This window comes from Dipodomys ordii, unplaced genomic scaffold (assembly GCF_000151885.1).
Source record: "Dipodomys ordii isolate 6190 unplaced genomic scaffold, Dord_2.0 Scaffold87, whole genome shotgun sequence".
NCBI classification, from domain to species: domain Eukaryota; kingdom Metazoa; phylum Chordata; class Mammalia; order Rodentia; family Heteromyidae; genus Dipodomys; species Dipodomys ordii.
The window spans coordinates 165,496-192,621 of NW_012267303.1; the positions used below are offsets into that span (position 1 = coordinate 165,496).

The 27,126-nt window shown below is 41.1% G+C and overlaps 2 protein-coding genes across 2 annotated transcripts in view; one reads left to right on the forward strand and one right to left on the reverse strand.

The window, feature by feature from the left end:
• Positions 1 to 19,793, reverse strand: part of Smc1b (structural maintenance of chromosomes 1B) — a 51,169-nt gene extending 31,376 nt beyond the window's left edge. Inside the window, exons 1-8 of the mRNA XM_013025713.1 lie at positions 19,769 to 19,793; positions 15,833 to 16,021; positions 13,419 to 13,531; positions 13,132 to 13,335; positions 9,467 to 9,705; positions 5,868 to 6,123; positions 4,406 to 4,546; positions 738 to 820 (exon numbers count right to left, since the gene is read on the reverse strand). Of these exons, the coding sequence (XP_012881167.1) occupies positions 738 to 820; positions 4,406 to 4,546; positions 5,868 to 6,123; positions 9,467 to 9,705; positions 13,132 to 13,335; positions 13,419 to 13,531; positions 15,833 to 16,021; positions 19,769 to 19,793 (1,250 nt within the window). The remainder of the gene's footprint in view (positions 1 to 737; positions 821 to 4,405; positions 4,547 to 5,867; positions 6,124 to 9,466; positions 9,706 to 13,131; positions 13,336 to 13,418; positions 13,532 to 15,832; positions 16,022 to 19,768) is intronic.
• A 33-nt stretch (positions 19,794 to 19,826) lies between these two features.
• Positions 19,827 to 27,126, forward strand: part of Ribc2 (RIB43A domain with coiled-coils 2) — a 27,149-nt gene continuing 19,849 nt past the window's right edge. The window contains exon 1 of the mRNA XM_013025714.1: positions 19,827 to 19,843. Coding sequence (XP_012881168.1) covers positions 19,827 to 19,843 — 17 coding nt within the window. The remainder of the gene's footprint in view (positions 19,844 to 27,126) is intronic.

A 27,126-nucleotide genomic window follows, 5' to 3' on the forward strand; every position in this document is an offset into this window, starting at 1 on the left:
GCAAGCGCTCTACCACTGAGCCACATTCCCAACCCTCTTCTGAGTTTTTAACTAGCACTTTATACCAATATTCTCTCTTGCACAGGATCAAATGGCATCTCAACACATTAGGCCTCCTGGAGTTGTCTCTTCCATCAGAGAACATTTGAAGTTTACAGTTCCTGGTTCACTAGTATTTAAATCTAAGACTCTACAATTAGAAAAAGAAAAGGAATGACTAAGTGAGGAAATACTAGATGAAAGGAAATGCTTGGGGCTGGGAAGGAGGCTCAGTGGTAGAGTGCTTGCCTTGCATGCATGAGGCCCTGGGTTCCATTCCTCAGCACCACATAAGCAAAAAGAAAAAAGCCAGAAGTGGCTCTGTGGCTCAAGTGGTAGAGCGCTAGCCTTGAGCTGAAGAGCTGAGGGACAGCGCCCAGGCCCAGAGTTCAGGCCCCATGACCGGACCCCCCCCCAAAAAATAATAAGTCTAGATCATCTAATCAGATCAATTAATCATAAGCTTAGTATTTGGGAAATGCCATGAAAAATTCTTAGGAGTAGAATATCTAGGTTATCAGTATCCCAAGGAAATTTAAGTTCCACTGTAACAAATCTATGTACTCAAAACTATGTACTCAAAACTTAACTATTCTATTATGTGGTTAAGAATAATGTTCAACAGTCTAAAGGGAAGTAATAAACAACAGAGTGGGCGCATGCATCTGCTGTACAGAAAGCTGCAGGATTCTACCTACATGCATGACTTTGTATACTCCTCCAATTTCTCTATTCGTTTTTTATGATCTTCTATTTGTTCTTTTATTTGCTTCAGATTTCCCTAGAATAAATAATAAAACCTAAAATCAGTCACATCAATTCTAAACCATAAAATTACATGCTTAGAACTTCTTATATCATAAGCTTTTACAAATTTGAAGTATATATTTTTGAGAACAAACTTGAAAAGATAAACTGGCTAAAATCCTCACTCCTCCAATTGTTAACTATGTGATCTCCAGGGTGTGAATATGGGATCTCTGGTAAATTCAAACTCAAAGTAGATTATTTCCAAATACCTGTAACAGTTCTTATCTGTACTCCAAGCTAATTTACTTAATCGACATTCATTCAAGTGGCTAGCATACGGCAGGAGCGAGAGACATAATAGAGACGCTCGTCCTTACGTCCTTATGCTCCTCTGGACAGATTAACCGGGGTAATCAGACAACTCAGGCGCCAGGAATTCCGGATTTGAGATCCAGGCTGATTATGCTAACTGTTTGGGAAAATCAACTGTGGGCCATCTCTAGAGGTCACAGAACCTGTGAGACAGTCACAAGACTGTCTTCATCCCTCTTTACCCTGTCTTGTTATTGCTTGTCATATTCAAAAGACAAAAGCAATTCAACAACACTTTTGACTTCTAATAGGTGCAATTATGACTTCTGCCTGGTAGAGCAGTATCAATTTATGGCAGTTGTTGTGCAATTTGTTAAGAGCCCTTGGATAGATGCAGATTAAGAACATGGAATAATTTAACAAGTTTTTTTTTTGGTAAGAACATGGAATAATTGTAGATGGAAGTAAGTACTGTTTTCTGGAGGTTGGGGAGGGAGAAAAGGGAAGGCTTGATGGTATAGAAACTATAGAATTTAATGTATAAAAATAAGCGAACTATTTAAAAAAGGAAACTAGCATTCACAAAGACAAAAACGTAGTATGTATTTTCAGAACTCAATGTATGTTTTGATAATGTGGTACAAATTACACAATTAAATGCTTTTAATCTCTGCTGTCACACCTTTATTTTCCCTTTTTATAAGATGCCATTGTCTTCTCAGACAACTCTCATATATTATACCTTTTATATTTATTTGGTTTCACCTGACAGAGCAAAAAGAACAAAATGAAATAGAATATGTTGAAGATTCATTTTGCAAACCAAGTTTGAAAGCAAATCCTAGTTTCTCCGCTTAACAGCTTATTCAAATAACGCAATCTTCTCATGCTTTGCTTAGATCAGTAAAATATGTTAATTCAACATTATGCACTGAGATCCATAAGTGAACAAAAACCAACAATGCTGGCTTTGTGGCATTTACTCTCTAGAAGGTAAGCAAGCTCAGTGTGATGTGAGATGGTAGAGAAGCAAGGAAGGAGAACAGAGAGCAGTTGGGGACAGCTTTAAATCATGGGGGCAGGACAGCTTCACTGAGAAGAAGGTAACGCTTGAGTGCAGACTTGCAGGAAGCAAGGGAGTTAAAAATGAAGAAATACAGCAGAGGAACAGCAGTGCAAAGTCCTTCAGACAGAAACATTTCTGCTATGTTCCAAAGATCAGTACAATCAGATCACAAGAAAAAGGAGTTCAGGGGTACATGGAGATTGGAGGGGTGAGCAGGTGAAGTAGCTCAATGGAAGCCATTTTATAGACTTTGGCCTAAAGCTTTATGTGTACTTTAAAAAGTATCTTAGGGGCTGGGAAGGTGGCTTAGCAGTAGAATGCTTGCCTAGCATGCATGAAGCCCTAGGTATGATTCCTCAGTACCACACAAACAGAAAAAGCCAGAAGTGATGCTGTGGATCAGGGACAGAGCCCAGGCTCTGAGTTCAAGCCCTAGGATCAGCAAAACAATAAATAAATAATAACTAAAAAGTATCTTAGATAGTGAAGGCATCACTGTGGATAATACATTCAGACTACTAAAAGTCAAGTGAGGAAATAAAGAAACCTGGTAGGCAGCTTGGCACTAATGCCTCACATCTGTAATCCCAGCTACTCAGGAGGCTGAAATCTAAGGACTGTGGTTCAAAGACAGCCTGGCAGACAAACCTGAGAGACTCTTATCTCTAACTAACAATATTAGCACAAAAAGAAAAGAGTCACAAAGCATTAACAGGGAGTGATTAAGTGGGCTCTAATGGCTCACACCTCTATTTTTAGTTACTCAGAGGCTGAGATCCAGAGGACTGCAGTTCAAAGCCAGACAAGGTGGAAAAGTACTCAAAACCTCATCTCCAAAATAACCAGCAAAAAGTAAGATTGGACCCTTGGGCATCTGCTTAGAACATTACAAGTCAGGATATGGTAAAAACACTCGAATATCCATGTTAATTGCTGTGCTATTCACAATAGCCAAGCCATAGGATCAGCCTAGATGCCGCACAACAAATGAGTGGCTCAAGAAAATGTGGTATGTACACACGACGAAATTTGACTCATCCATTAGAAAGAATACCATGTCACTTGCAGGGAAATGATGGACCTAGAACAAATCATGTTAAGTGAGGTAGTTATAAGACAAAAGTTTTCTCTCATAGGAAGCTAGATCTAAAATACAACTGAACATGGTAACTTTTTTTGTTTTTTGTTTTTGGTTGGTCGTGGGGCTTGAACTCTGGGCTTGGGCGCTGTCCTTGTGCTCTTAAGCTCAAGGCGAGCGCTCTACCACTTGAGCCACAGCGCCACTTCCTGAACATGACAACTTACACATGACTCTAGGCATTCATATACAGTGAGACTAAATAAAGGAGGACACTCTTAGGGGAAGAGCCTGAAGGCATAACTCCTCTGAAAAAAAATTTTTTTTTTTGGGTCCAGTCGTGGGGCCCGAACTCTGGGCCTGGGAGCTGTCCCTCAGCTCTTCAGCTCAAGGCTGGTGCTCTACCACTTGATCCACAGTGCCACTTCGGCTTTTTTCTTTTTGTTTATGTGGTACTAAGGAATCGAACCCAGAGCCTCAGGTATGCAAGGCAAGCACTCTACCACTGAGCTACCTTCCCAGCCCCTCCTCTGAACATTTTAAATATCACTTATCAAAATGAGTTCCAGGAAAATGGAAACATGGCTTTTAGTCATTTTTGCTTTGTTAAAAATCTTTTTATGGGAGTGCAGAAATGGAAGGAGGAAGGATGAACTAATCCAGTCATGGTATTCAGTATACAGCATGTTGAAAATAAGCTATGCAACTTGTGGGCAGGGACAGGACAAGGAAACTGAGAGAAGTAAAGTAGTAACAATGTCCAAAAGAACTGCGTTCATTACCTGACTTATGAAATGGTAACCTCTGTGTACAACATCTTAACAATAATAGTAAAATTGTATTTTTAAAAAGGAGGGCTGGAGGCATGCTACAGTGGTAGAATGCCTGCCTAGCAACCTTTGTGATCTTCTTCCTTTTTTTCTCTTCCAACTATGCAAAAACATCTAAGTGAAAACACTAAACAGCTCAAGAGAGATCCAGAATTTTTTTCTAGTGCTGGGATCAAACCCAGGGTCTTAGAACTTTACCACTAAGCTATGTCCCCAAACCCTCAGATTTTGAAAAATTACGTATGCTCAATGTAAATCCTTTTATATTGAAAAATAAAAGGAAATAAAATTTCATTGAGAATAATTCTAAATCAATGCAGCCCATATTACCTCAACTTCTCCATGCCGTCTCTTTTCGAATGCCAGTCTTTCTTTTTCTGTCTTCTGTTCCCACTGTAGTTTTTCCAACTGTTGTGTCATTATAGCTACTTTCTTTCTTACTTGCTCCTTTAGTTCTTTGTAACAATCCAGCTGTATAAACAGCATTGAAACATTGCTAGCTCACTTAAGCAGGATAAAATATTCTTTGAATGATATTCTGTACTAACAGATACTTATCAAAATCTTATTTTATATAAATGAGATCATAAGTACCATCTTCTCCAGGTGAAATACAAGAACATACTATGAAAGTCTTCATATTTTATATTTGTGTCAGTACTAGGGCTTGAACTCAGAGCCTGAGCACTGTCCTTTTTCTTTTTTTTTTGCTCAAGAATGGTGCTCCACCACTTGAGCCACAGCTCCACTTCTGAAAGCCTTCCTCTTTAAAACTCCTTAGATAAATATGAGATATTCAAAATAGACTCTATAACAGGGCCTCCATTAGAAAATCTTAAGAGGGAAAGGGGAAGCTCCCAGCGGTGGCCCACACCGGTAAGTCCTAGTCCTTGGACGCTGAAGTAAAAGGACTGCCGGTCTGAGGCCAGTCTGGATTACAGTGAGTTCAGTCAGCCAGGGTACACAGTTAGACCCTAACTCAGAAAAACAAAAAACAACTCAAACTTTAATGAGAGATGTTTGAAAACTCTCAGTTATCTATTTTTGGATATCTACTATTGATTATAACTAAAATTTGCACATGTTCTAAGCTGTATATTGACTCCTGTTTCTTCAATACTGTGTTTGAACTCAGGGCCTCAAACTTGCCGGAACGTACTTCACGGCTTCCATCAACACCTCTGACCCTTTACGCTTGGAGCTCCTTTTCAGATAAGGCCTCTCAGGACAGCCTCAGACCAAGATCCTTCTACCTGTGCCTCTCGCCTAAACTGGGATTACAGAGAAGAATCAAATCACCACATCCACATGGAACTTTTTGCCAGGGCTGGCCTGGAATGGTGATCTTGCTCGCTCCCTCCCAAGCTCTGAGATTACAGATGCTCACTACTATGCTCAAACCCCATCACTCAACATCTTAAATCACTTTAAATAATCAGTTTCTCTACCAATTAAATGACTTTAAAGCCATATCTATATGACTTTTAAGTTTTTATAGTATCATGAGAAAAGTTTCACCTTAAAAAATTACTTAAATACCTAAGTTATATTATAATGTTATACCAGGTAATATTGCTTTTAGAACTTGAACTCATAAATCTTATTTTGTCACTTATATAAAAATGGTTTAATCTAAACATTAAAGTTAGAGTCTGTATGCACATCAAAACAATCTTAATACCCATAATTTACATTCTGAGGATAATCTCTTAAAGTATCAGAGATACTTCATTTTTTTTCTAATTAAGAGCTACAAACAGTAGAAAATATTCCCCATCTTCTGCATTTTCACCTGACTAGCTTCCAGCTCAATGTCTTCTTTATGTAAGATTTTTTCTTCAACCTGCTTCTCAAAAAGTTTCCATGTGTTATCTAAATCAATCAGTTCTTTCTCCAGGACTCTTATGTCACCTTCTTGTTTAGAACATTGTTTGTCACCATCCTTTATTGTTTTCTTATATTCTTCCAATTTCTTGAGGTGGTGAGAAGTGTTTTCTTTAGCCTTAATATACTGAGGCCTCTTCACATTTAAAAGTGTATCAATAGACCTAGAAAGGAAATAAAGCTTGCTTTAAAGAAAATTATTATTATTATTTTTTTTTGTTGGTCATGAGGCTTGAACTCTAGGTCTGGGTGCTGTCCCTCAGCTCTTCAGCTCAAAGCTAGCACTCTACCACTTGAACCACAGTTCCACTTCTGGTTTTCTTGTGGTTTATTGGAGATGAGAATTTCACGGACTTTCCTGCCCTGGCTGGCTTTGAACTGCAATCCTCAGATCTCAGCCTCCTACTGAGTAGCAAGGATTACAGGCGTGAGCCACCAGCATTTGGCTTGGGCCTGGCTGAAAATTAATTTCTTTATAAGGGAAGATCTTTTAATCAAATCACATCTCATACTAATTTCTTTTTTTTTTCATACTAATTTCTAAAAACTAGCTTTCAGAGGTGGTTAGGCAAGAGTTGGATAGCTGAAGCTTAGGGACATATTTTTTTCCTGCAACTAAACTTACAAATTTGTCAAAACGGGTGATTGTTTAAAACAAGAAAAATGAATGTAAGCAAATTTAAAAAATCGTAATGGAGGGTAAGGGACAGTAGACAGAAAGTGAAATATGCTGAAAGACTATTAAAAATATGTGAAACAACTTCATTAAAGGAGTAGAAGGAAAAGTGCTGGCTAAGACTTTTGAAATCCATGACTTTTAAAACAAGAATTATACATAAGCACTGTACTCTGTAAAACTGCTCCCTGCAGGGGTGTGACTTAATGCCCCATATGGTTTCTGGAACTGTTCTCACTGCTGGAAAGGGAAGTAACAGGAGATAAGTAAGAAAGGATAGAGTACTCCATGTGGGATGGGTAGCAGTGAGGAGACTTCAGTATAAATTCACCATCTTCTGAATACAGTCACAGGTCGACATATACAGAAACATAAAATGCATACAGTAAAAATGTCTATGTACATATGTTTTCTAATTCTGTCAGCTGGGGCTGGGAAGGTGGCTCAGTGGTAGAGCGCTTGCCTTGCATGCCTGAGGCCCTGGGTTCGATTCCTCAGCACCACATAAGCAAAAAAGAAAAAAGCCGGAAGTAGCGCTGTGGCTCAAGTGGTAGAGCGCTAGCCTTGAGCTGAAGAGCTGAGGGACAGCGCCCAGGCCCAGAGTTCAGGCCCCATGACCCGACCCACCAAAAAAAAAACAAAAAAAAAAAAGAATCTAATTCTGTCAGCTGAGACAATCTAATGGTGACAACCGAGGATCAGTGAGTAAACCTAGCATGCAGGTGTTGGTTCCTAATGTTCATTCCAATAGAAGAAGCCAATATTCCTTGGAGAGATCCTAGACCTTGGGCAAGTTCATAAAACTGGACAGGCTAATGTTAAAACTTGCTCTTATAAGAGCATCTTTTAGTGTCAGAAATTAAGTAGAGGAAAAAAAAAAACTTCTACAGTAATGGTGATGTGATAAAGGGATATACTAAGCAAAGAACTCATTGGCCCCTGACCCAACCCGTCTAAGCAATAAAAATAAAAAGCGTATAGTAGAGTATAACCCAAATATAAAATACCTCTAATACAGACAACCGAATGAATACAAAACAGAAGACACAGATCCCCTACACAGAATTACAGACACATTATATAGATACTCTGTCCTAACGCCCACTCCTTGTGGTGTTGGTACAATGACTTCCTTCCAAAGGTTATACATTGAAAATGGGCAGGAAACCTGAACAACACTACCTTGATTAAGTGATAAAGGTTATGACAACAATAACATCATTGTTGATACAATGGGATGAGAACGGCATTTTACTTCTGTGGTCTCTTTCCCCAAAACCTGTACCACCAGTGTGATGATGAGTACACCATTAGACAAAACCCAAATGAGACACATTCTACAAAAAAAAACCTGGACCAATAGTTCTCAAAGATGCCCAGCTCATCAAACCAAGTCTGAGAAACTGTCTCCGTCCAGAAGGGCCCCACAGAGACAGACCAATGTCATGTGGCACTCCGGGTCAGAAAAGGACAGTAGCAAACACTAAGAAAATGTGGACTGAGAGTGGGCTTTGATTGAAAGTGTGTCCCTGGGCCCTGGTGACTCATACCACCTAGCTGCTCAGAGGGCTGAGCGCTGAGGAACACGGGCTGAAGCCAGCCTGGGCAGGGAAGTCTATGAGACTCTTATCTCCACTTAAACACCCTAAAAGCTAGAAGTAGAGCTGTGGTTCAAGTGGTAGAATGGGTGCTAGCCTTGAACAAAGTAAGCTCAGGGATATGCCTTGAGGTTAAGCTCCAGGACCTGCTCACATATATAAGAAGAGATCAATACTCGTTTATTAATTCTGAGAAATGTAGCAGGAGAAAAGGCATAAGGAATTTCAGAACACTGCACTAGTTTTACAATTTTTCTTTATATCTAAAAAGTATTCCAAAATACAAAGTTTATTTTTAAAAAGTCAACTTTCATAGTCTCGTGTCAATGCACGTGAGGCCCACTGTTAACGCTATCCTCACATCTCACTTCACGTGAGGCCCACTGTTAACACTATCCTCACATCTCACTTCACGTGAGGCCCACTGTTAACACTATCCTCACAACTCACTTCACGTGAGGCCCACTGTTAACGCTATCCTCACATCTCACTCAGTCCTTCACACGAGGCCCACTGTTAACACTATCCTCACATCTCACTTCACGTAAGGCCCACTGTTAACACTATCCTCACATCTCACTTCACGTAAGGCCCACTGTTAACACTATCCTCACATCTAACTCGGTCCTTCACGTGAGGCCCACTGTTAACACTATCCTCACATCTCACTTCACGTGAGGCCCACTGTTAACACTATCCTCACATCTAACTCAGTCCTTCACGTGAGGCCCACTGTTAACACTATCCTCACATCTCACTTCAGGTAAGGCCCACTGTTAACACTATCTTCACAACTCACTTCAGTCCTTCACGTGAAGCCCACTGTTAACACTATCCTCACATCTCACTTCACGTGAGGCCCACTGTTAACACTATCCTCACATCTCACTTCACGTAAGGCCCACTGTTAACACTATCTTCACAACTCACTTCAGGTAAGGCCCACTGTTAATACTATCTTCACAACTCACTTCAGTCCTTCACGTGAGGCCCACTGTGAACACTATCCTCACATCTCACTTCACGTAAGGCCCACTGTTAACACTATCCTCACATCTCACTTCACGTAAGGCCCACTGTTAACACTATCTTCACAACTCACTTCAGTCCTTCACGTGAGGCCCACTGTGAACACTATCCTCACATCTCACTTCACGTGAGGCCCACTGTGAACACTATCCTCACATCTCACTTCACGTGAGGCCCACTGTGAACACTATCTTCACAACTCACTTCAGTCCTTTCTCTGTTTGTTGCAGTTGTCTCGACAGCACTCCATGCTCCTTTTTCTTGGCTTTCATTATGTTTTCATGATGACAAAAGGACTCTTTTGTAACACCCAAGTCTCTATTCACACGCTCTAACTCGGTGCTCAGATAATCAATTTTTTTCCCATTGTAGTACAGTTGGAAAAGCTGCAGCTCTATCTTGTGTGCTTTTAGTTCTTCAAGGAGACTCTGGTAGCGTTCTGCCTATGAAATAGTACAATTCAACACAAGTTAACAAGGTACCCATTTCAGCTGACCTTTACCACATATTGATTACTAATGAGTTTTTGTGTATGTTATTAAAAATGATATTTTCCCCAAAATAGCATTTGGAGGTTTCCAGATAGACCAAAATAAGACAGTAACTAGTAAATGACTTGTATTCACTTACTCAGTGACAGAGTGGTTAAAAGGGTGTCACCTGGGGCCTCATCCATTTCCATCTTGACCAGCGAATTTGGCAATCCACTGACATTGTACAAGCTTTGTCATTTGTAAATGTAAAGAAGACTCTTTTATAAGTATAAGACCCCTAACAACTTTAAATTCAACGACTACAGATAAAATACTGGCTATAGCTAATCATTTTATTTGTGCTATGAATAAAGAAATAGTAGGCCAGGTACCAGTGGCTCACACCTATAATCCTAGCTACTCAGGAGACTGAGATCTGAGGATCATGGTTTAAAGCCAGCCCAGGCAGGAAAGTCGGTGAAATTCCAGAAAATGGGAAGTGGTACTGAGGCTCAAGTGGTAGAGCACTAGCCTTGAGCTGAAGAGTTCAGGGACAGCTTCCAGGCTCAGAGTTCAAGCACCATAACTGCCCCCCCCCCAAAAAAAAGCTGAAGTAAAGCTATGGCTCAAGTGGTAGAATACCAGCCCTTGAGCAAAGAAGCTAAGGGACAGTGCCTGGGCCATGAGTTCAAGCCCCAGGACCATCACAGAAAAAGAAAAAAGAAAAGACAGAAAGAGCAGAAAGGGCCACTCAGGAAGAGGTGTTTCAGGTAACCTGCAAGCAGCCATCTGTCAAGGGTGCACTAAAAAGTCCTAAGGAAGCTGGATTACACTAATTACAGGTTTAAAGTTCTACAACCCCATATGATGTTCTCAGTCTGATCCTCACTGCCCCCCACTTCCAATAACAAAACCAGGAACATAGATAAAAAGCAACAGTACTATTACCAATAACACATTCATTTTTTTTCTTCAAATATTTACTGAGTGTCTACTACATGTTAGGCCATGTTCTATGTACTGGAATTTGGTAGAGTAAGACAGACCCATCCCAACTCTTTTACATTTTCTTTTTTTATTGGTTGTGGGACTTGAACTCTAGGCTTGGGCACTGTCCCTGTGCTTTTCAGCTCAAGGCAAGCGCTCTATTGCTTGAGCCACAGCGCCACATCTGGTTTTCTAGTGGTTTATTGGAGATAAGAGTCTCATGGACTTTCCTGCCTGGGCTGGCTTTGGACCGCGATCCTCAGATCTCAGCCTCCTGAGTAGCTAGGATGACAGGCATGAGCTACCAGTGCCTGGCTCATCCAAACTCTTTATAAAGTTTATATTCCAGTTACTGGATCAAAGAGAAACCAGTGAATAATAAATATCAAACACCATTAAATGGAATACAGTATGTGGTAGTACAAGGCAGAAGGTGTTCATTTAGATGGGAGTGTGGATAGCAAATGCCTACCAAAGGGGGCTGGGAAGGTAGATCAGCGGTAGAGTGCATGCCTTGCAAATGCCTACCAAGGAAACGGTTGTGAAAACTCAAATGAGTATCAGCTGTGTGAAAATTAGAAGTGTTTATGAGAATCTAGCAATCTTCTCTAAGCCAGACTTTAGAAGATTATTAAAAATACAAAGCAAAGCAGGATACTGGTGGTTCACACCTGTAATTCTAAATATATGTGAATATCTTTCTCATTAATTTTAAAGAATGAAAATAAATTAGCATGTTCATATGTAACAGTTTGCTATTTTCACATGGTCCATTAAAACATGGGGGTGGGGCTGTGAGGGAATATGGAGGATGAAAGGGGTGATATTGATCAAGATGCATTGTATTTACAAACTGCTTTGCTGAATGACAACTCCTTCCCTCAACCACTTAAAGATAATAAATAAAATTAATATAAATATAATTATTTGGTGCTGGTACTGGGGCTTGAACTCAGGGCCTCGCCCTTGCCCTTGGTTTCTTATAGCACTCTACCACTTGAGCCACACCTCCATTTCTGGCATTCTGCTGGTTAACTGCCCAGGCTGTCTTTGAACTATGACCCTCAGGACCTTAGCCTTCTGAGTAGCTAGGATTATAGGCATGAGCCATCAGAATCCAGCTAACACACACACACACACTTATTTTTCTTTTTTTTTTGCCAGTCCTGGGGCTTTAATTCAGGGCCTGGGTACTGTCCCTGAGCTTCTTTTTGCTCAAGGCTGGCCCTCTACCACTTCAGTCCCAGTGCCACTTCCAGTCTTTTCTATTATGTGGTACTGAGGAATTGAACCCTCAGAGGTTCATGTATTCTAGGCAAGCACTCTACCACTAAACCACATTCCTAGACCTCAATGTATTTTTTAAATGTGAATCAAAACTCTAACACAACAAGTATTGGTAATCGTAATCCACATGAACAAAACCTCTCTGGGGTATTTGATAATTTGTATGTATGCCAGTGTTGGGACTTGAACTCCTGCTTGGCTTCCCCTGTCACCCCCTCAAGGATGGCACTCTACCATTTGAGCCACATCTTCATTATGACTTTTTTTGCTGGTTTAATTGGAGATAAAAATTTCACATACTAAGCCAGGCGCTGGTGTCACAACTGTCATCCTAGCTACTCAGGAGGCTGAGATCTGAGGATCGCAGTTCAAAGCCAGCCCAGACAGGAAAGTCTGTGAAACTCTTATCTCCAATAAACCACTAGAAAACTGGAAGTGGTGCTGTAGCTAAAGTGGCAGAGTGCTCTCCTTGAGCTGAAGAGCTGAGGGATAGCGCCCAGGCCCAGAGTTCAAGCCCCACGACTGACAAAAAAAAAAAAAAAAAACAAATCATCTACTTTTCTACCCAGGTTGGCTTCACACTGTGTTTCTCAGATCTCAGTGTCCTGAGGAATTTGGATTACAGCTGTGCGCCATGCCAGCTCCTGCAACCCTGATTTTTAAATGAATTCAAGATACAAATGCTTGAGTGTATTTGCTGTGTAATGCTAGTCATCTGATCTGGGAAGAAAAGCTCAAATGGTGGGAGATAAATCAACAGGCTTATTGTTACCAGGTGCTGGTAGCCTGGTGTAAGCCTAGCTTACTGGAGACTGAGAGCTGGAGGATCTGGCCCAAAGCAGCAGCCCAGGTAGAACTGTCTGACAGATTACATTTCCAAAGTAACCAGCACAAAAGCAGGACTGGAAGTACGGTTTAAGTTGTAATGTGCTAGCTTAGCAATGGCTAGATCTTGAGTTCAAACCCAATTAACATGCCACCCAAATAAAAGATTATCTTTAAGGAATATCTTGTTGTTTTTTTTTTAAGTGAATCTTTGGTAGCTTGAAGGAAGTATCTAGTAATTTTAAGAGATGGCTTTTGTGTCTAATACTTACTGGCTACCTCTTTGGGATACTTTACCTCATCTTTCTCTAATTTTGCCTGCTTACGCTCTGCAGCCACACTTTTTTTCTTATTAAAATTAAACTGTGCATCTTCTTCAGCTTTTAGTAACTTCTTTTTCTTTTCCTCATATTCGCCTATAAGTTCTCCTGAAGTGCTGATTTCCTCAAAAAACTGGGTTCTTTCTTTGGGTTTTTTCATGGAAATCAACTCTACAGTTCCCTATTAAAAACAGTAAAGCAAAGGAACATGTAAAACACAGTGTGTTGCTCAAAACCATGAATTAAACTGCTACAGTGACTTACCTGAAAAACTAAACAGTTCTGTGCTTTGACTATTATACCTATCTTTTCTAGCTCTGCGACATAAGCAGAACGACTCACAAGATTATCATTAAAATAAAATTCTGAGCATCCTCCTGAAATTAAAAAAAATAAAGACTGTTATAGAATATTTTCTTATTGCAATAGCCAGCTATGCAACGATGTGATTAATAAATGTTTAATCAATCAACAAAAGCACCAAGAGCATATTGTATGCCAAAGACTATTTTTGTGGTAGTTTAACAAATGAAAAGTCTCTCATCTCAAAGAGCTTATAAATGAACATGACATATACAAGTAAAATTAAGCATGAGAGAAAGCAATGTGCTAAAGAGTAAACAAACAAGCTGAAGTGAGGTACTGGTGGCTCATGCCTGTAATCCTAGCTACTCAGGAGGCTGAGATTTGAGGATCTAGGATCAAAACCAGTCCAGGCAGGGAAGTCGATGAGACTCTTATCTCCAGTTAACTAACAAAAATCCAGAGGTAAAGGTATGGCTTAAGTGGTAGAGCACCAGCCTTGAGTGAAAAAGCCAAGTGCACAAGGCCCCCAGTTTAAGCCTCAGTACTGGGGAGTGTATGCACACGTGCACATACATACACACACAGCTGGAAAGGAGAATGAGAGTGTCGACCTGGCAAGGGGAGGCATGATGAATTTAAAGAGGGTGCTCAAGAGAATTCTTACGGAGATGGATTCTTCTGAGTTAAAAATCTACAGGCTGGGTGCTGTGGTACAGTGTAGGCCCAACTCCTTGTGAGGCTGAGACAAGTGGGTCACTGGAGCTCAGGCTGGAGGGCCAGCCTGAGCCACGCAGGGGACTGCTTCTCAAAACACAAACAAGAACTTCCCCAAAGAAAGAAAATTACCACTGAATATGGATGGATGGTAACATGGTAAAGTACTTAAGTTACAGATTATGATACAAGTAAGTATATAGTATTTTTCTTTTCTTTCCTTTGGCAGTACTGGGATTTAAACTTAGGGTCTCAGAGTTGCTTAGCTGGAACTCTGCCACCTGACCATGCCTCCAGCCTGGCTCTTTGCTGGTTATTTTGAAGATGGTATTTTGTAGAGTTGTCTGTTCATACCAGCTTCAAGCCACAATCCTCTAGGTCTCATCCTCCTGGGTAGGATTACAAGCATGAGCCACCAGCATCCCACTAATCAGTATTTCTAAAACTACCCAGGACTGATTTTGGGGAAGTTAATTCAACAGCATTTGTACATTAGAAATGTTCTCTTAGAGTAGAGTGAAAACAAAAACTAAAAACAATAAAGCACACATCTATTTTTAGATGTCCTATAAAATCTTAGCATAGAATACAAATGTTATTCTCAATTTTGTTTATTCTGGAAACATTGGAAATTCATGAATAAAAATACAATTTAAAGGCTGGGCACTGATAGCTCATGCCTGTAATCCTAGCTACTCAGGAGGCTGAGATCTGAGCATCATGGTTAAAGCCAGCCCAGGTAGGAAAGTCTGTGAGACTCTTATCTCCAATAAACCACTAGAAAACTGGAAGTGGCACTGTGGTTCAAACAGTAGAGCGCTGGACTTAAGATGAAGAGCGCAAGGACAGAGCCCAATTTAAAACATTTCACTCAAATTGTTTCTTGATGGTACAGAAAAAAACATGTAAACCAGAAATATGTACACAATTAGTTCAATACTGAAAAAAAAACCCTCAGGAAGAACTTCCCTGACTTCTCTTACAGATGGACTTCCTTTTTCATTCTAACTGAATAACCAGGTACAAAAATGCTATCTGAGCCAGGTGCTGATAGCTCCTGCCTCTGTAATCCTAGCTACTCAGGAGGCTGCGATCAGAGGATCATGGTTCAAAGCCAACTGGGCAGGAAAGTCTGTGATTCTCTCTCCAGCCCAGGAACTGGTGGCTCACATCTATAATTCTAGCCACTTAGAGGAGATTGAGATCTGAGGATCAAAGTTCAAAGCCAGGTCAAGCAGTTAAGTTTGTGAGACTCTTATCTCCAATTAACCCCCAGAAAATGGAAAGTGGAGCTGTGGCTTAAAGTGATAGAGTGCTAGCCCAAGCCCCATGACCAATCAAAAGAGAAAAGAAAAACACTGGCAAGTGGAGCTGTGGGTCAAGTAGTAGAATGCTAGCCTTGAGCAAAAAAGCTCAGGGACAGTGCCCCTGCTCTGAGTTCAAGCCACAAGACTGGCACACACACACACAAAACAACACAACAAAAACAACCAAACAAAAAACTTCCTGAACAAACGAGTGTTTTAATTAGTCTTAGTGAATAGATTGGCATTTGCTTCTGAGAATAAACATATCCACTCGCTATGCTGATAAAACAGTAAGTTATCTTCTCCACCCCACAAAAAGTAGGCAATTAAATGACTCATGATAGCAATTACCTTGAATAATCCTTGAGAATTTCTTCTCTTCTCCATCTTCCTCTACATATACAATTTGTACACTTGCAAAGGAAGAAACAGGTTTTCCAATGTGTGCTCCATGAATAAGTTCCTGAATACTTTTCACTCTTAAATTAACTATTTTCTCTCCCATTACAAAACTAAGTGCATCCATTACATTTGATTTTCCTGGTGAGGAAAGGAGAAAAACATTCATAAAAAGCCATGCCTGGCGCCCAAAAGTAGGCCACTAGTCATCTAATCATCCTGCTGGTCAATGTTCAAAATGTGTAACTAACAAATTCTGGTGGACCACTGGTCTCTTCTCTGCAGTTATGGCTTGATGCAATAAAGAGGTCTATATTTAAGAATCAGACACAGGGATCTAAATTCAAGCTCTCCCATTATTCTAGAGCAAATTATATACCAGACAAATCACTTCTCTACATTTCAGTGATTCCCATTTCCAAGTATGGGATTTGCAAGTATTACCTAAGGAGTTAATGTGGCACCAGACCTTCACATACCCAAAGATACAAGATTAGGCTAAGATTGCCAGAATTGTCATAGTTGGGGTGGGATGGTGTTAGGAAACTCATACAGCAGACCTGGGACTGTGTGCAAGCTCAGCTGGCTTTGGGCATTTAGATTTGGAGTTATGTGTCTAGTTTCCTGGTAAGAAGGGCCCAAAAAATAACTTAGGCTGAACATCTAGTTTCATTCCAGGCATGTGGAATCTTGGCATAGGCAAGGCAGTGGGTGTGCTCATCTCCCAGTACAAATCCCAGGCACTGAATCTTTAGTGAGGGTTCTTTAGTAGACAACAGTTGAATATATTACGCTTGGTTTTCTCAGACTTGGCCCCAAGTACTCTTTCTCTTTGTACCTTGTCATTGTTAGTTATCCTGTTTACAATTATGTGCTGAGACCTGCAAATTCTCCCAGCCAATCTCTAAACCAAAGGGTAGCCGCAGGGATTCTCCACTCCAATGGCAGACCTGTTGTCCAATCATGAGCCTGTGATTTGCTCTATAACAATACAGATATTCTACAAGCAAATTTGAATTTTTAGCATCTGGGAGAAGCAACACAAAGAGAAAGGAAGGCTATCAGCCACGAGAAATATTGCCTAAAGGGCTAGGATCATTTTTTAAAGAACCAGAACTGTTTAAAATGGTGCTAATTCATTTGGCTGAGCTGCAGTTAGACATTAGAAATACATTTTGGGTTGTATACTGATAATCTACACATTGAGAGTCGCTATAAGTATATATAGGACAAACACTCATGGAATTAAAGTATTACATTTGATAATGACAAAGCAAAAACAGAAACTTTTTTTGTTCAACCTTTATTTAAAATCTACTTAAAAACCACTACTTTCCCAACAAACTCAGTTAATGTTGCCCTTCACTAAAAATTTATGTTTTATTAAGACAGACAATAAGCAAAAAAAGGGGCTGGGAAGGTGGCTCAGTGGTAGAGCACTTGCCTTGCATGCATGAGGCCCTGGGTTCGATTCCTCAGCACCACATAAGCAAAAAGAAAAAAGCCGGAAGTGGCACGGTGGCTCAAGTGGTAGAGCGCTAGCCTTGAGCTGAAGTGCTGAGGGACAGTGCCCAGGCCCAGAGTTCAGGACCCACGACTGGACACCCCCCCCCAAAAAAAAGCAAAAAAAGGCAACTGCATATGGTAATGAACGTCAAGAAGAGATCAAATGGGTGATAAAAAGGAGGGTAATTTGGGAAGGAACTTCAGATAGTTCTAGAGAACATCAAGTGCTGACTGCGAGGTAGTGTTAGCGTAACAACCAACTGTTGAAAAAAATGAGTGAAACAAATCAAGTTCTACAGTAGACTGGGGGCCTCTGCTGTAATTAAAAAGCAACATCAGAGAAACAATTCTAGGAGTTATGTTGTATGTGTGTGTGTGTCCTGGGGCTTGAATTCAAGGCATAGATGCTGTACCTGAGCTTTTTTGCTCAAGCCATTCTTGAGCCACATCTTCACTTTCATCTCTTTAGTGGCTGATTGGAGGAAAGAGTCTCCTAAAACCTTCCTGTCTGGGCTGGATATGAACCATGATTCTCAGATCTCAGACTCCTGAGTAGCTAGGATTACAGGCATTGAGCCACCAGCACCTGGCAAGTTATATTTTAGGTCACTATCACTTGATAAAGATGGACTAAGTAGTCAAAGATGTAAAAATTGGGTGTGGCTCAAGTGGTAGAGTACCTGACTAGTAAGCATGACACTGAGTTGAAAACCCATTAGTGCAAAAAAAATAAAAATGATGAAAATTACATTTGTTTTCAAAGTCCCTTTTGATTCCTACACCACAAACTGTACTTCTTTCCTCTACTACAGGCCCCTTGTAATCATTTGGTCTGGCCAGGCCATGGCAATCACAGGTACGACTCAAAATTTGTAAGACTTAGAGAATTTTTCATAGCAACCAACAAAATTTTAAGTGAATCATAATATAAAATTTGAGGGACAAACAAGGAAATCCGTTAGGGCTTGAAGAACACACATATGAGAACAGACACATATGCTTTTATTGCTTTTATTAGCTGCCTGTAGCCCATCTGCCTATACTGACTCCGAAGACAGTAAGTGCCAGGCAGGCTGGGAGTCTACATGTTGGGAAAGTATAAACACATTGTGGCCAAACTACAACTGTCTGGTGATGAGATGAAGGTGTGTCGGACTCCTCACACGATGACTTTGCTTCCGATGACTGACCACAATGCTGTCAACTCCTCTGTTGGGACGGAGAACTCCAATTCAACCTCTATCCACAGGTCATGATCAATAATCCTTGAAAAATGAATCCCAGATGAAGAGCAAGGAAATTATAGCACACTGAGAAGATTTCAGGGGGGGCTGGGAAGGTGGCTTAATGGTAGAGCGCTTGCCTTGCATGCATGAGGCCCTGGGTTCGATTCCTCAGCACCACATAAGCAAAAAGAAAAAAGCAAGAAGTGGTGCTGTGGCTCAAGTGGTAGAGCGCTAACCTTGAGCTGAAGAGCTGAGGGACAGCGCCCAGGCACAGAGTTCAGGCCCCACAACCGGACCCCCCCAAAAAAGAAAAAATTTCAGGCTGGGAAGGTAGCTTAGTAGTAAACTGCTTGCCTAGCATGCGTGAAGCCCTGGGTTCGATTCCTCAGTAGCACATACACAGAAAACGCTGGAAGTGGCACTGTGGCTCAAGTGATAGAGTTCTATCCTTAAGCAAAAGAGGCTCAGGGATAGTGGACAGGCCCTGAGTTCAAGCCTCAGGCCTGGCAAAAAAATTCAGAAGTCGATGATAAACATTGGATATGTTCTAAATCCAAGAAACAAGATTTGAAACATAATCAAAGCAAAATAAATGTGATGCTGGTGACACACACTGGATAGTTGCTCAGACTTAAGTGGTATGACATCCTACAAATGACTACAAAGGAAAGTTGATTCAGAGTATTCATCTTTCCAAGAAAAATGGACAAATGGTCTTTTCTCTGAGGAAGTTAAAGGCAAACCTGTGTGACTCACTTGTGGTAGTGTTTGCAGCAGTAAAAAAAAGCCCAACTCAAGTATTGTAGTTCAAAACAGCCCAAACTCAATGCACTGGGAGGTCAAGTGCATTTGGATAAAATCAGTGTTCTATGAATTTTGGAATTATGGGATGAGTTCTCTAGGCTTGTGAAAAAACAGTATTACTCAGATGAATCATGTAGTAAGTGGGCCAATCACAAAGAAGCTGGGCCTTGAGTAGAGTGAGAGTTTGAAAGGGTACCTGCTGCAGAATTGTTAGCACCAAAGTAAAATGGTTTCAGTTAGAGAACCATCTCAGATCAGATTACTGACCTACCACATGATACTGAAACACTGCAAGATGATGCAGATCTCCAATTTTTCTGACTTGTGATGAGATAGCAGATACCACAAATACCATCCAACTGGCCATTTTCATCCATGGGATAACTGCAGAGTTTGAGATGCTGTAAACCATGCATGGCACTACAAGGTGAGGCCTTGGAGAGACTTGTTTTATCAATAAAAAAAAAACTTGAGCTGTCATTTGAAAAATTAAGTGGTGTTACTACAGATGGAACTGCAGTAATTGCTGGCTGGGCACTAGGGGCTCATACTTGTAATCCTAGCTACTCAGGAAGCTGAGAGCTGAGGATTGTTTGAAGCCAGTATGCATATACAAATCCGAGAGATTATCTCCAATTTACCAGTAAAAAGCTGGAAGTGGAGGTATGAATCAGTGGTAGAGTGCCAGCTAACAACAAAAAAGGTAAATGAATGTGAGGGCTTCTTTTCCAGCATTGCCAACAAAAAGGGGTTTATTCATCTGTGAGGAGACAACTGAATTGTCTGTCTTGATACAAGTGATTTAATGATATGCCACCACTGCACCGTACTCCAAGAAGGTCCTGTGCATAGTCACTGTTGCTCAACAATGTGATATCAATGACGGTATCATATACAAGCATTGTCAAGAATAGAGTTTAACAGCTGCCAGACTGCCAGTTTAAGGAGTTACTGATCTGGGCTCTAAGTATGGTGATCTTGTTCATCATTCTGAAATGTTATGGCTGAGAGGCAAGAACATGTTCATGAGGTTTCCCAAACTCCAGGATGAAATCAAGCAGTTTATGAGGATGAAGGGAAAACCTGTCAAATAACAATTGGCTGTGTGGTCTAGTGTTTACAGTGGACAATACCGTAATGTCAAGTAGCAGGGTCCCAACCAGCTTCTCAGCTCCCTGCTTTCAAACATGAAATCACCTGAAGCTACATTAAGGCTTGGAAAGTGCAACTGGAAAGGAATAACACAGAACATTCCCCCACATTTGAATATGACAGTGAATGTGTGAAACTAATGTGACCTTTAAAAGTTATGTTATCAAACATAAGCTCCACCATAAGTTGTGGAACTAGTTGATGTCACTTAGCTGCCAACTGATGATGAGCTGAATGCCAGGTGCAACAACCCTCACCATGCTGCTTGAGTTCTTATGTTATAAAGCAATGATGCATTTCCTACTTTGAAGAAGTAGGAATATACACCCATGTTGGGAACAATTTTACTATCCCAAAGTTTCCAAAACCTATCATTGCAAAGATTTGACTGACCAACACAAACCTGGAAAAGCAGTGTGAGGGTCAAAATCACCAACACTAACTAACATTATACACCTCACCAAAGAGTCTGTTCTAGCCATCACATGAGAGGTTAAATGTTTTACCAAATATAGAAGACTAATTTTAAGTGAATAATTTGAGATAACCTACAAATGATGTTATAAACATCCAAACAGCCCCTGGTAGAATAAAAAAGTTCCCTAATCCTGTTTCAGAAGTTCAGATTCTTACTTAAGAGCCTCTTTTCCTGAGCTCTTGGACATTTAATCCTTTTTGTCCACTCGAGTTCATTTATACATCCTACAAACATTTTCTGAACACCTACTTATCAGGCACTGGGTTAGAAAACAAGTATAAATTTTTTTTACTCTTAAAATTAGTGGGAGCCATAGCTCTGGACTAGCTTCCTATACTCTACGCACAGCAGACGAGACCAAACTCAAACACAGACATTCATGCTAAGTGCTACATAATCACACCGAAACTTTAAGGGACCAAGTAAATCTCTACATCAGACCATCTCTTCCTGACAACAGGAGGCTCAGTGAGTAATCAAGAAGAGCCCAGTCTACATCTACATGTAACCCTTACCAGAAATAGCCTGATGTTAGTCAACCCGTTTTGTTTTCATTATTCTTTTCCCTGTTCCTACCTTACAACTATTAATTCTATCTTGTAGAATGAGGGGTTTTACCTGAGTTTGGAATCACAAATAAACACCAATTAGAAGCCAGGGGCCTATGGCTCATAACTGTAATCCTAGCTACTCAGGAGGCTGAGATCTGAGATTGCAGTTCAAATATCACCCCAAGAAGGGAAGTGGAAGTCTGTGAGACTCTATCTCCAAATAACCACCAAAAAAGCTGGAAATGGAGCTGTGGCTCTAGTGTTAGAATACTAGTCTTGAGCAAAAAATCTCAGGGACAGCATCCAGGCCCTGAATTCAAGCCTCAGGACCAGAACGAAGAAAAAAAAGCCAACTATACTTTAAATGTAAATTTATATAGCTGTGTAACTTATTGCCACAATCTAATATTAGAAAAGCATTTTCGTCACCTCAAGATTCTCACTCCCAGCTGCAATCAATTCCTATTACCATCCCTAGTCACAGGTAACCACAGATCTGCTATATATCTCGATACATTTGTCTTTCCTGGACATTTCATATGAATGAAATAATATAGTATGTAGTCTTTTGCATCTGGCTTTTTATATGTAGGAAACTTTAATCAGTATATTCATGCATACAACAAATTATAGTACTAAACACATTATAATTTTGTCTTTTGACTCCCCCAGGTGCTTGCAGTAGGTTGTGACATATTTCTATTCAATCTCATTTTGTGCCAGACACCCTTCCTCTATTATTTGCCTTTGCAAACTATCTGTAAAATAAGTATTTAATTTTCATTTGACAAATAAAGAAGAGGTCCAAAATGATCTATTTTCTTTCAATAAATGTAGAAAATTATACTATAATAAATTGAAAGCGAAGACTAAATACAAAGTACCACAGGAACACTTTTAGAAGAAGCCTAGATGGCTGGAAGCTCTGAGTAATTTTTGCAGGAGATAATTCTGGGCTGTTTTAAAGGATGAATATAAAGGTTTAGAGACAAAGGTTGAGATGAAAAATGTACCATCCCACGAAAAGAGAATAAATTGGTCATAGACACAAAGGAATTGGAGAGCAAGGTCATTAAGAAAGCAAGTAAGAGTTGGTGCCAGTAACTCACACCTGTAATCCTAGCTACTCAGAAGACTGAGATCTGAGTTCAAAGCCATCTGCAGGAAAATCTGTGAGACGCTTATCTCCACACACAAAACTGGAAGTAGAGCTGTGGCTCAAGTGGTAAGAGCACCAGGCAATGAATGAAAGCGTCAGATACTAAGTTCTAGTCCCAATCCTGGACTACCTCCACCCTCCAAAAAAGACTATGTGTAAAAAGAGGCTCAAGCCGGGCACTGGTGACTCAAGCCTATAATCCTAGCTACTCAGGAGGCTGAGATCTGAGGATCGAGGTTCAAAGCCAGCCCGGGCAGGAAAGACCGTGAGACTCCTATCTCCAATAAACCACTAGAAAACCGGAAGTGGCACTGTGGCCCAAGCGGTAGAGAGCTTGCCTTGAGCTGAAGAGTGCAGGGACAGCATCCAAGCCCAGAGTTCAAGCCCCACAACTGACCAAAAAAAAAAGAGGCTCAAGGTGAGGCTCATCAGTACTGCACCTGGCTTAACAAACGAGCCTTTGACATCAGAAGCCTAGTATTAAAAAAAAAGTAAAACTGTACTTCACATATTTTCTAGTCTTGTCCACTGAATACATCAAGTATCTCTTGTTATTAGAAATGAGTCTCTAACGACTTTCCTACAAAAAGAAGCAGAAGTCATTGGAGAAGTAGCTAATTTCAAGTCTGAGGCAGGACAAAATGAAGATGAACCAGGACATCGAGAAACCAAGAAGTTTTCCAACAAGAGAAAGCCAAGGGGAGTGCCCAATGACAGGTTGTAACTTTAGCTGAGCATCAAAAATAATGATTTTGGTGGATCAAGATGCACTGCATCAATAAAAATCCATGGGTCCATAGAAATACAAAAGTCAGCTATTAAAAATATCTTTTCTTTGAAAATATTAATGCTTACTTAAGGAGGGATTATTCACTGTCAATCAGGCAGCTGACATGGTTATATCAACCTGCAATCCGAACTACTTGGGAGGCAGAGACAGGAGGATTGTGGCTTCAGGCCAGCCTCAGACCCTATCTCGAAAAAAGCCAGGCATGGTGGTTCATGCTTATAAATTCAGCTACTCAGGGGACAGAGGTAAGAGGACCTCACTCTAAACCAAGGCAAAAGCATGAGACCTTATCTAAAGAACAAACTAAAAATAGTAAGGATTAGAGACACAGCTTGGGTAGAGTGTACAAAGCACACAAGATCCTGGGTTCAATCTCCAATACTGTCAAAAAAACAAAAACAAACTACCTGGAAACTGATTAATAGAGAAATTTGTATAATGCCAAAGTAATAAGGGGCTTTATAGTTATAAGTTTATATATGTAGGGGATTAACAGATGAAGAAATTGCTATCATCACCCTAAATTAGGGGTCACTCTTACCAACAGGAAAAATAAAATCAGACCAGGCACTGGCGGGTCATTTCTGTAGTCCTAGCTACTTAGGAGGCTAGTATATGAGCCTTGTGGTTTGGAGCAATCTTGGGGAGGAAAAGTCCTCAAGACTCATATTTCCAATTAACCAGTAAAAAGCCAGAAGTGGGGCTGGGGCACAAGTGGTAGAGTGCAAGCCTTGTGCAAAAAAGGAAAGCACCCTTGCCATGAGTTCAAGTGCTAAGTCTTCTCTTACAAACACAAAAGAATGGATGAAAGAAATTATATGATACGGTACAACATAAAGTTTATAGTAACACTTATGATAGAGTTTATCCTAATTTTTACTTCACCAACACTTTAGATATATTTTCCACTTTACAAAAATAAAGGGAGAGAAGAACAAACTAAATGACACCATAAGAAAGCAACTGGATAAATCTAAACTTCCTTTTTTTTTTTTTTTGTCAGCCATGGGGCTTGAACTCTGGGCCTGGGCGCTGTCCCTCAGCTCTTCAGCTCAAGGCGAGCACTCTACCACTTGAGCCACAGTGCCACTTCTGGAGGTAAGAGTCTCATGGACTTTGCTGCCTGGCTGGCTTTGAACCATGATCCTCAGATCTCAGCCTCCTGAGTAGCTAGGATTATAGGTGTTAGCCACAAGCTAAATCTAAACTTTCTAAGATAACTTTTCTAAGCTCTTCAATATGTCAAAAGCTTTGGGGTAGAGAAACTGAAGATGGAACAATCCGATGCAATATGTGGTTCTCACTAAAGAACACTGGAGTCACTGAGGAAATGTGAGCTACGTATCAAATGAAACTAACATTTACTGAAAAAGTAAGACAATCTTTTGAATACAAATAAGATAGAAAATAATATACACTATGAGGTCTAATTTTTACTTTTTAAAGGTCTGCATAGAAAAAAAATTATATAGATATGCCCCAAGAAAATAGGGCATTTTGAATTGTGGTAATGTATTTAAATTTTTTATTTTCCAATTTTTACAATATACCTGTACTGCTTTTATTACAATGAAAGGTTTTAGAATTCAGCATTAGTATGGACTATCTAAAATGGAGAGATAACCAGGTGATGAAAGAGAAGGAAATTAGTGGAGGCAACTTGGAACTTTAAATAGGATGGCAAGGAAATGTCAGATGTTGGCCTGCTGGCTAGTGTTAGCTTAATAACTATTTGTTGCAGAAAGAAAAAATTAGCAAATCAAGTATGTAAATTCTTTAAAGGTCAGATTAAGGACCTGTGCTATGAATGACATAAAGGTAACATGAGGGAAATGATGGTTCTAGAAGGGTTACTTTTAGTTCTAACATTCTCTTCCCCTCTATTCATTATGTTTGGGTCAAGATTTTTTGGGGCGTGGAATAGTGGAGTGGGATGTAAGGGTTTACAAAGGCCAAATTCATTTCCATTTCAGTCTTAGCATCTGTTAGTCTTTTGACTTAAGAATGCCTTTTCTCTAGGACTTCATGGAGGCCACCTTAATTCCCCCTATCATAGCACTCATGGCAACTGAACCTTCCTAATCCCTGTCCTCTTCTCTCTGTTCCACTGCTAGCTATATTTCACACTGACCATTTCTGAGTTCCCCATTTCTCATCTTAATTTTAAACCCTTTTCACACTACCAGAACCTCTATTTGTTACTGTAAGAAAGATGACTTTCATTTTCTTGATAGTTTGAGAGAATCAATATTCATTCCCAACAAGTGCAATAGTGGGGATTTTCAATGACTTCTTTTCTACATTTTCTCAGTTCTCTATATTGAATAGTTTACTTTTTTAGTCAGGAACAACGACAACACTTCTTTTTTTTTTTGGTCGTGGAGCTTGACCTATGGGCCTGGGCGCTGTCCCTCACTCTTCAGCTCAAGGCTAGCACTCTACCACTTGAGCCACAGCACCACTTCCCGTTTTCTAATGGTTTATTGGAGATAAGAGTCCCACGGACTTTCCTGCCTGGGCTGGTTTTGAACCATGATCCTCAGATCTCAGCCTTCTGAGTAGCTAGGATTACAGGTGTGAGCCACTGGCGTCCGGCCAACTTCTCTCATTTTAAAAGCCTGTTTTAGGTAAATTAAGCAAAAATGGAGTGCCAAAAGCTTAGGAAAATATGCATAAAGGAAGTCACTATCACCATCCCCTCTGGGTCAAAGGTCGCTCACACCCTAGAACCAATAGCCTCTGTGAGCCCCCAACCTGTGTTCATGGAAAGGGGAGACTATGGCTAGGGCACAGCAGTAACCGACAAGAGGAACTACTCTTGGGGACAGAAGTCCCTGGGGGTGGAAGGTATGGGGGGCCAGAATATGTGAGTGTGGAAGGCCTGCAAAGAAGGATGAGGGTGGAAGCAAGGATGGGCCAGAAGGGAGGAAGGACCAAGAGGGGAGAAGTGAGCAGCTGGGAGAGGAGAGCTGGGAGAGGGAGGGTCACCACTAGAGCAGGGAAGAGGGGAGTTGAGGAAGGAGAGGAGAGCCACAGGGGAAGGGAGCTGAGGAGGAGTGGGGTCAGCCATGAGAAGGGTGGGCCACGAGCAGTGGGGGAGCCAAGGGGGAGGGGAGCCAAGGAGGGTCAGCCCTGGAGGGAAAGGAGGGGGGGCAGACCAGGAGAGGGAGGAAGGAAACAGCAGGGGGAGGTTAGGTGACAAGAGGGGTTTGGTGAGCTGGGGGCAGGCCACGAGAGGGAGGGGAGCTGAGGGCAGACCATGAGAGGGGAAGGGGGGCTGGGGGCGGACCACGAGAGGGGGAGGGGACTGGGGTGGACCACGAGAAGGGGAGGGGGCTGGGGTGGGCCAGGAGAGGGGGAGGGGACTGGGGCAGGCCAGGAGAGGGGGAGGGGAGCTGAGGCAGGCCAGGAGAGGGGGAGGGGGGCTGAGGGAGGACAGGCCACGAGAGGGAAAAGGGGGGCTGAGGACAGGCCACGAGAGGGGGAAGGGGGGCTGAGGACAGGCCACGAGAGGGAGGGGGCTGAGGGAGGAGAGACCACAAGAGGGGGAGTGGGCTGAGGGGGACAGGCCACGAGGGGG